Source organism: Bombus fervidus, chromosome 4 (assembly GCF_041682495.2).
Source record: "Bombus fervidus isolate BK054 chromosome 4, iyBomFerv1, whole genome shotgun sequence".
In the NCBI taxonomy this organism is placed as follows: Eukaryota; Metazoa; Arthropoda; class Insecta; order Hymenoptera; family Apidae; genus Bombus; species Bombus fervidus.
This window is the reverse complement of record NC_091520.1, coordinates 12253934-12263114: the sequence shown is the minus strand read 5'-3', so window position 1 is coordinate 12263114 and position 9181 is coordinate 12253934. Positions and strand designations below refer to the sequence as shown.

Below are 9181 nucleotides of genomic sequence, written 5' to 3'. Positions count from 1 at the left end.
TTATTAACATTGTTTTTGTACTATATGTATGAAGTTATTTTATGTACAAAGATTTGTTTAAAAATACTTTCACCATTTCAATTGCAGCTATTATCTACTTATTAGTTATTGTCTAAAAAAAGAATCTTTATTAAATTTCTCGATTTAATATATAAAAATTCCTAAATTTTTAAGTTATTTTAATTTCGGATAGCTAAGCTATGAATATCGGGAAAAGTGATGAATCCTTAAAATTATTATTATTTTTATCATTTCTGTAATACTTACTGTAATACCAATTAAATTGTACCATAAAGCAGAATAAAATTCGTTATAAAATCGTAAATTAACCTGTGATACTTTAAATAATAACATCATTTATTTAAGAATTAATGAAAAATTATGTTCTTTAAATTATATTTTAGCCGATTTATTTCATTTAATTAAAATCGCGTTATCACTCAATATTTCATAAATATGCATATTTGCTTAAATTAGATTTTATATTAAATGATGAATATGCTGAATATATTCAAATTATTCGATTTTTAAGACTGTATACATCCCTCTAAAAAAGCTTTAAAATCGTTATCAGATATTTGACATAATATATACTAAAATTTCTTCATATTATTATATGTACAGAATTAAAAGTTTCTACGCAAATACTTGAAAATATTTAAAAATTTGCGTACGTATAATGTCAAACATAAGCATAATCTTTATGCAAATGTTCGAATAAAAAATATAATCTATTCATTTTTCTTTCTATCACATAATATATTTATAGTCAGCTTTTAAAATAATACTTCAGTTTTCCCTTACCCTGTCCTTAAAATGCGAAAGAAGGTATTGAAATCGTCTCTATGGTAAAGATGATAATGATGGTAAAAGCAGAGCCGGTGGTGATAATATTTCATTTTCTCCCGAAGCAACATCTGCATGCTCATGACAATCGACATATAAATGTGTCAAGCTTTCAAGACCTGCCACTGACATCCCCCGGCAATAACGTGTATCTAGGTAATGTAGACTTTTGCAATACAATTTAATAGAGTCGAGAGTGTGATCCGTGAGTTGTGAACATCCCTATAAAAGAAAGGCACCAGTGTAAGGTTTAAAAATAGAGAAGTTAATTTTTAATTATAAAAATACCTGTATGAGAAGTCGTTTTAATCTGTGCAATCTCTGTACAAGATATGATATACCAATATCTGATATATTGTAACAGCGGTTTAGATTTAAGTATTCGATTGCCGGATTATTTTTTGATAAATAATCCAATCCAATGTCTGTAATCTGTAACAAAAGGTATGATTTATTATAAATATAAATATTTTTAATATACTATTTGATTGATTTACACCCACTTGTTGACACTGGCTTAGATTTAAGATCTTTAATTCTGGAAAAGCGAATGCGTGCTTTAAACTGACATCAGTAATTCTGTTGCACCCAGAAAGATCGAGTTCTTGAAGGCATTTAAGCCTGATCAAAGAGTATCCGGAAAACGAATTTAAAGGTTTAGATACGTTTTCGCAAAGCTTCATGATTTCTCGTTTTCGATCTGCATCGCGTACTATTTCTTCTTCAGCCTTTGACCGTAAACTGATTCTTAATCTGGATTCTGTAAATTCTGGATTATGTGCAACTTGTATTTTTTCGACATATTTGTGGTTACCAGTACCCATACCCGTTAAGCCAGCATCACTGACCTCATCGCAATGGCTTATATTTAATGTTTGCAAATGTACAAGCTCCTTGAATATCATCTATAAAAGATAAACTTACTTTTATATGCATGAGCATCATGGCTGGTACAAAAATTTATGATTTACAGAGACTCTCTTAAGTTTTAGTAATTCCTGAAAGTTCAGGAAAATAATCAGCATAAAATCTATCAGAGATTATTATTTGTCTTTTTCTTATGAATAATACCTTTTTTATAAATCTCCTATGATATTAAATTACAAAATAACGGTAATGAATTAATCTATACGTACCTGTATTGTTTTATCGGTAACGCCACTAAAACAATAACTAAGTTCAAGTTGCCTTAAATTAGGAAAAAATTTGGATATGCATTCAACTGATTCTTCATGAATACGCAGTGCATTTGCTGATAGTATTCGCATATTCTCTTTTCTCATCCTTTCTTCTGTTCTTTTCTGAACATAATTCTTTTCTGGAGGAGTAAAATTGATATTTCCATCAATATTTTGATCCATATTATCGTCATCTATTATATTACAACCAGAGCAAAGTCCACGAGTAATAGAATCATCGGTAAGTTGTTCGTCTTCCGAAATATTGAGTTCTTTTAAATGTTGTAATAACTGAATATACTTTATACCAATATCGGTTACTGCACGGCACCGTTTTATTCTAAGTGTTTCTAACTTTGTCAAATTTTTGCAAATACAGAGTAAACTGTCATCTGCGATACGCACGCTAAAGCTAATATCAAGGACTTTTAAACAAGTCTGATGATGTGTCATTCCTCTAATGCTGTCATTAGATAACTGATCACATCCTTGTAATATTAGAGACTCTAATCTCAGATTTTGTAGACCTGATAATGTAGCTAAAGCAGATGGATCAATCAAAGTATAGCTAAAATTCAAATGCTTCAGTTTATAAGCTTGTTGTCTAATATAGTATAATGCATTTATAAAAGTCAGCGTTGATTTTGAAGCATATGGGAAGCCGTTAAAATCAGGATAAAATTTTTTATACAGTCCATAATGGAAGGTCATCTGACAGCCCATAAGGCTTAAAGATTCCAAATTTGGACAAATGGCAACTAATCTATTAAAAAGTGCATCACTTAAGAAACGGTTATATCCAAGGCTAAGTTCATAGACATTTTTAAATGTTTCTGAGAGTTCCTTTATGTCATTTTCATCTTCTAAAAGTCTACCAGACATTAGAGACTCTCTGCAACCATTAATACGCAATATTCTCAAAGACTTGCAGCATTTTAAAATTTCTACCAATGTTTTTTCACTTAGATCACAGCACAACTGAAAATTAAAATATGGTATTAGGAAAATATATTCTCATTTCATGAATGTGATACTTAATAATAAGTTAAAATAATTTTACCAGTACTAGACTTTTCATATGAGGTCCATATTGATCCCAAATTGCCATATTCCTCTTTAATTCTACTTCTCTAAAAACAAAGTTGTAAAATGGTCTTGTAGAATGCTGTAAAAGCTCTATCACTTCATTTAAATTGTCTGCACGTGGTCGACCAAGTACCAATTCTACTTCATCTAAAAACTTCATAGCAAGAGATGCTTCATGCCACGTTCGATTAACTAATCCTGCTGCCATCCTGTCAGATGTAGACAAGTATGATAATATGTGTATAATCGCCTAAAATTAAAATAAATCTACTCAATAAATTTAATTAGATCAATAAAAAAACATGGTTCAAAAAATAAAAGATGTCTTATCATATTATATATTTATTATCTCTTAATTGAAGTATAACAAATATACAAATATAAGTATACAGCAAGTATACAAATATAAAAGTATTTAAATAAAGTGAATATTTTACATAAATTATTAGTAAAATTTTTCGAAAATAAACGATTTTATCTAGGTTATCATAAATCTTTTATTTTGTACAAACAGTCACTATGTAAAGAGCAAAAAGTAAATGACGTAACATTTAAACGAAAAATTCTGTTTCCCAAATAGCAGCTTCGAATGCGGAAGATAATAAGAAACTTACATCTATAGGCAATTGAAAATTATCCGTTTCTGACATGTTACTCATATGATTTTTGCTGTCAGACATTATCGCCATAACAAAAACTGTTAATAAGATAACGTGTCAAAGTATCTCGTTTCAACGAATGCTATACCTATCCGGAAATCTGGATTTTAACATTTAGCCGACTGAGCGCACCACAGCGAGCTACACGTTTTCACCGCGCTCGGACAAGCCAACCTATACGCTGTACATCGCGCATTTTTCCAAGTATTGAGGACTAATATTCACTACTTAAGAACAAAGAAGTCTAAAAATTATTTAAGTGGTTAATTATATTTTGCGCTAATAATTTTATTTAACGATTTCACATATTGTTTATACAAAACATCAAATTAAAAGTATAAAAAAATATAGGTAAAATTAAAAACATTAAAGATGACTATAGATAAATAACACGACTTGAACGTGAAATTAAAAATTCATAATGCATTTTAATATTTTTTTACAGTGTGGTATCATTCGATTATAATTTTATTTAGTCATAATTGACAGTGTAACTTTTTAATTAATTTTAACACCACTAAATTGGTGTATTTTATTATATACTGTACTTTATAAAAGCAGAAAAAGTAGCGCAATTAAGCGATGTTCTTCATAGAGGGGAGATCTTCTCGTTGGGTTGGCTAAGTGTTAATTTGTCGTTTTATGTTAAATATATCGTGTAACAATCAAATCATTTCTCAAGTGTGTTACAGCTGTTTTAACGATAGTCACGTGCTTTTCTAACATCACGTAATAGATATAACAGTCCTAATTTGTCATATAATACATAATACTTATTATAAAACCGACTAGACACTCTTCATCCTTAATTTTGCTTTGATAGCATTGTTATACAATTTTGCGTTCAGTCGATCGAATCTAGATATTATACAAGTAAACTACATTTTTCTATCTATATATTCATTCTGGTATTTCTGTAATATAATATTTAATAAAGATAGCGTATTTTTAGATTAAAATATTCACTAATTTCTTTTAATCAATAAGAAGTTTGTAGTTGCGTAACGTATGTAGAAATCATTTCGTTTCACCGTCGACAACATATCTACTGATCTGTCAAAACAACAAATCAGCTGGATGGATTTAATGGCATATGTGCCCCACTTTGCGGAAGCGCCGAGTGTGGAGGTAAATTGATCTCTTTAGTAGTCCTTGAGTAACATAATTCAATCACTAATATGACTCTACAAACACAACGCTTCAAATCTATCATTCACTAATATAATACACAACCATCTAATTTTGACATTAAATAGCTTGCGCCGGTTATTCAACATATCTGCGAGCAACCACAAGAAGAAGATGAAATAAAGAATATTATAAAAGGAAACCGAATTTGGAATAAATTGAATCGTTGGTTTTTAAAATTACGTATTTTATCTAGGAGACATCCCTTGACTCGCTGGTGCCTTAAAAGTACAACCGCAGTGAATTATGAGATTTCAAGACACCTAAAATCACATCGTTACATGATACATCCTTTTAGTTTATTCAGGTTGTCTTTAAATTCTTTTTTTTTTTTGTTTTTTTTTTTAATAGTTTATATGTATATATTAATGCTCTTAATTTTCATAGGATTGTTTGGGAATCGTTAATGATTGTATTTACATTTGTGGCTCTTTTGGTTACTCCAGTGTCCATCACGTTTTTCTTTGGCAGACATACTAACTGGCACGTGATTAACGACACGATGAATATAGTGTTTTTCTGCGATATTGTAATGTGGTTCTTTACTGGATACTATGATTATCGAACGAAAGTCACTGTCCTTGACCCTGTGATAGTAGCGCGGTACTTCCATTTCTAGATGATACTGCTAATCGAACGATGCTATACATTACCAATCAATTTTTTTATCAGTAATCTCAATATATTTTTTATATAGGAAATACTTGCAGAGCTATTTCTTTATAGACATCTTGACTGTGTTACCTATAGGACTCATTGATTATATTATACCTAACTCGATATGGTATTGTACTACATTAAACATGATGAAGATATTGAGAGTCCGCAATATCATTGTTTATTTTAGTAGAGTACGCGATGTTAGTACATAGTTCGCATTGAAGATCGTGACGAAAGAATAGCTGATTAGAATGATTTCGTAATTTCAGGTGTATAGAATAAGTTTTCAATTGCATAAAATTCTAGAGTCGTGCACGGTCGTGATAATATGCATTCATTGGGCTGCTTGTCTACAATATTATGTCCCCATATCTGTAGATACATTAGGCACTTTAAGCAATAAGTTAGTATTTGCAATACAATAATTGTTTTTTTTTTTTTTTATCAATTCTGAGTTTATATTCAGCTCTTGGATCAAGTCATCACATTTTGTAATTAAACAAACGAAAGTACAAAAATACCTCGTGTGCTTGCATCGTTCGATTGTCGCTTGTGCTCGCTCTGCTCACTATTTGGATATGAAAACGCAAGAAGATATTATACTAAACTTGATCCTAACGATCATCGGATTCCTTGGTAACGTATTTTTATTAAGTAAGTATCTCCTATACCAGATGCTATCTTTAGATTTATAAACTGTAACTGCATTTCTTGTAGCGCAATTCTCTCAACTAATGACAACGTTCAACATAACTATTAAACGTCACCTGAAAATAATACAGCAGTTACAGGAGTACATGCGATACAAGGAGCTTCCACATGCCCTACAACGTCGGCTATTAACTTTCTACCATTACCGCAACAGAAAGAGCTTCGAAAGGAATAAGAAAATAATAAATGAAGTTTCGCCATATTTACGAGAGGTTCATCCATCCTAACAATAATTCGATAAAATTATTTAGAATCAATAATTCTTCTTAATATTCTATATATATAGAAAAGAGAATATATACATATAATCAGATATTTTAATAATAAAAATTTACCCTCCAGGAACTCATACTGCATAATTATTTGAGACTGATTAATAGCGTAGAATTATTCAAGCATCTACCGGAAACTGTAATCGTACAGTTAACGAGTTCATTACACTCCGAGATCTATATGACTGGCGATGAAATCGTCAAAGCTGGTACCCGCGGTGAAGCTTTGTATTTCATTTCATCTGGTACCGTAGCGGTTTACACTGTCGTGGGAAAAGAAGTAACATTAACATTATCGTAGTTCTTTATCGACTATTACTTATCTTTTTCTCACACTTTTTGTTTGTTATGTGAAACATAAAGGTTTGTCACTTGGAAGACGGAAGTTATTTCGGAGAGATCGCTCTGGTGATGGACACCGAGCATAGAATAGCAACCATAGTTGCGGTGGAAACTTGTGAAATCTATGTACTATATCGCCACGACTTTCAGAGATTCATATCACCATATCCTGATCTCTTGAACCGGTTGCAAAATGTTGCTCTTGAACACTTAAACGAAAGCCTTCTCTTGGACTCGACGCAGGATTTAGCAATTTCTACCATGCCGAAATATATTAATATAAGTAGCATAAAAAGCAGAAGAATATAGTTATAAATAAAAGTTAGATATTCATCCCATGATTCAAATATTAAAATCCAGATTGATATGTTTAAATTTTACTTTCAATTTTCATTTTAATTTATTACATATGTTTTTGAATACTTCACGTAACATAAAGATTCTCTTTTTTTTAACAGAATAAAATAGAAAATTCGTTATAATTCACCTTATATAAATTAACAACGATAAATTTTTCGTCTGTACGGATTCCTGTACGACTGTTGATAAACCGACATGAGTCTCCAATGTTCTGGAAAATCGGCGTCTCTACATCCATTAACAACACTAAATGGAGGAGCTAAAGTATCGATGCAAGAAGACTTTCTAACAAAAGGCGTTTTTAGTTTTGATACCGCTGTCTTGCTTCTGCATTTTTGTTGATTGTTTTCAGCCTTTTCTGTACCCAATGCCAATCCAACGGCTGATTTAATCAATCTAGGATCTTCACGTGTATTTCTAGTCTGGTTTTTGCAGGCAACGCACTTCCTGAAATATCCTGCTGTTGGTCGTTCATCAACTTGAACCTGCTTTGAAATTTTTATTCCATTCAAGCCATTACAAAGACTATCACTGCAGCATTTCACACTTTTATAATCCCCTTTTTTATTTTCGTTTTTTGAGCAATCTGAATCTCCCTCTAATTTACAATGATATCGACAGCAAGTACAACCTTTCTCGTTTCTCGAAATTCTAGAATGAGCGGTGGGTCTAGAAGTATGTTGGACAAGAGAAAATATAGCTGGCGCGAGTCCACCTTCTGAGCCATCGATATGAGTAGATCTAGGTGGTTCATAAACTGGATTTATTGGAGTTTCCCAACAAATAGCTAGATCCATCTTCGTCTTGGGCTCCTTGCAGCCTAAAACTGGTCCATAATGCTTAGTCAAGTTCGTAAAACGATCTTCGATTTCATGCTTACAACATTCACAGCATTTCTTCGACGAAATTCCATTACAACATTCTTCTGGTTTTACATCTTTGAAAACGGAGTCGTTAACTTTATCAGGAAGGGGTTGATGTTCCAAATTCTCTGCATGAAGCTTCTTCGCTATAGCAAATTGATCGTAACAGGCTAATCGGTTCTCTGGCAGTGGTTCTGGAAGATCTTCCTTAACGCATCTTTTTCTGGAAGCGTTTGACACATTCTTGTTCAATGAAGATATCCTTAAATTTCCCGAAACGTATCGTGGCTGGCAACATGTGTGGGACTCGTTTTCCCAATTGATTAATTTTCCCGAACAGTGAGCGCAACACTTCTGAGTATTCATATCTATCGCTCTTCATTTCCTCGTTCTTTTCAGATAAATCAATCCATAAAAGATATACAAATGGAACGTAAGTTTTTAGACTGAAGATAACTACTACTAATTACTTGAAAAATATAAATAAAATGTTTCTTAAATTTTTTGTTAGATCTTGAAAATCTGATTTGCCAAGTGTATATCTACCAGTTCCCGTGTCCAGCTTGAACCAATGACTGTAGGAATGTTACTTCCTACCTGAGAGTTAACGACGATGGTTGTTTGCTTGACAACGTGATAGCTCGATAATCACGATGCTCTACATATGTAGTTATACGAAGCTAATCTTAGATCCGAATAATTTTAGAATTTATAGAATATCTCGAGAATGAATCTTTGAATCGGAGACAGGTTTAAGGATAATTAAGAAATTATTCAATTATATTATCTAATTACGATTTCTAGACATGAAACTATTTAAGTATTTTAAGCTTAGGATGCCCTAATAATTGTCTATGTTGATTCTCGACAATCGTATAGATAGATTATTTTACATAAAATAAAACGTCTGAGTCGCCTGTATGTTAGATGGATTCACGCGACCAGAAAAGTTCCTCAAATCGTCTGCAATTCCTCGTATCGTTGTACAATGCAGATGCGTACGTGTCTCTTAACAA

At 31.7% G+C, this 9181-nt stretch overlaps 3 protein-coding genes across 7 annotated transcripts; 1 reads left to right on the top strand and 2 right to left on the bottom strand.

Moving 5' to 3' along the window:
- Positions 1 to 698: 698 nt before the first annotated feature.
- Positions 699 to 4817, bottom strand: LOC139986254 (uncharacterized). Of its 5 annotated transcripts, none has more exons than XM_072001451.1 (6): positions 3725 to 3806; positions 3085 to 3360; positions 1983 to 3002; positions 1350 to 1751; positions 1135 to 1278; positions 699 to 1068 (listed from the first exon to the last, which is right to left on the bottom strand). In XM_072001451.1, the coding sequence occupies exons 1-6, from the start codon at positions 3797 to 3799 to the stop codon at positions 844 to 846; spliced, it is 2142 nt and encodes a 713-aa protein (XP_071857552.1). In that variant the 5' UTR covers positions 3800 to 3806; the 3' UTR covers positions 699 to 843. The 5 variants fall into 5 exon arrangements, with proteins under 5 accessions (XP_071857552.1, XP_071857554.1, XP_071857556.1 ...); XM_072001453.1 differs by lacking the exon at positions 3725 to 3806 and adding an exon at positions 4736 to 4817 and having other exon boundaries at positions 703 to 1068; positions 3085 to 3319; XM_072001455.1 differs by lacking the exon at positions 3725 to 3806 and adding an exon at positions 4736 to 4807 and having other exon boundaries at positions 704 to 1068; positions 3085 to 3154.
- Positions 4774 to 7263, top strand: LOC139986260 (potassium/sodium hyperpolarization-activated cyclic nucleotide-gated channel 1). Its single transcript, XM_072001471.1, has 9 exons — positions 4774 to 4897; positions 5026 to 5264; positions 5345 to 5560; positions 5655 to 5817; positions 5887 to 6020; positions 6084 to 6271; positions 6335 to 6540; positions 6671 to 6880; positions 6964 to 7263. The coding sequence occupies exons 1-9, from the start codon at positions 4847 to 4849 to the stop codon at positions 7249 to 7251; spliced, it is 1695 nt and encodes a 564-aa protein (XP_071857572.1). The 5' UTR covers positions 4774 to 4846; the 3' UTR covers positions 7252 to 7263.
- On the bottom strand, positions 6332 to 9125 carry LOC139986264 (uncharacterized). Its single transcript, XM_072001476.1, has one exon. The coding sequence runs from the start codon at positions 8529 to 8531 to the stop codon at positions 7440 to 7442; it is 1092 nt and encodes a 363-aa protein (XP_071857577.1). The 5' UTR covers positions 8532 to 9125; the 3' UTR covers positions 6332 to 7439.
- Between the last annotated feature and the right edge of the window lie 56 nt (positions 9126 to 9181).

Coding starts and splice junctions, on each gene's coding strand:
- LOC139986254 (XM_072001451.1), bottom strand. CDS start 3,799: ATGGCGATAATGTCTGACAGCAAAAATCATATGAGTAACATGTCAGAA. Junction 3,003..3,084: donor ATATGAAAAGTCTAGTACTG/GTAAAATTATTT, acceptor TTTAATTTTCAG/TTGTGCTGTGATCTAAGTGA. Junction 1,279..1,349: donor ATCTAAGCCAGTGTCAACAA/GTGGGTGTAAAT, acceptor CTTTTGTTACAG/ATTACAGACATTGGATTGGA.
- LOC139986260 (XM_072001471.1), top strand. CDS start 4,847: ATGGATTTAATGGCATATGTGCCCCACTTTGCGGAAGCGCCGAGTGTG. Junction 4,898..5,025: donor CGGAAGCGCCGAGTGTGGAG/GTAAATTGATCT, acceptor GACATTAAATAG/CTTGCGCCGGTTATTCAACA. Junction 6,881..6,963: donor ACACTGTCGTGGGAAAAGAA/GTAACATTAACA, acceptor TGAAACATAAAG/GTTTGTCACTTGGAAGACGG.
- LOC139986264 (XM_072001476.1), bottom strand. CDS start 8,531: ATGAATACTCAGAAGTGTTGCGCTCACTGTTCGGGAAAATTAATCAAT.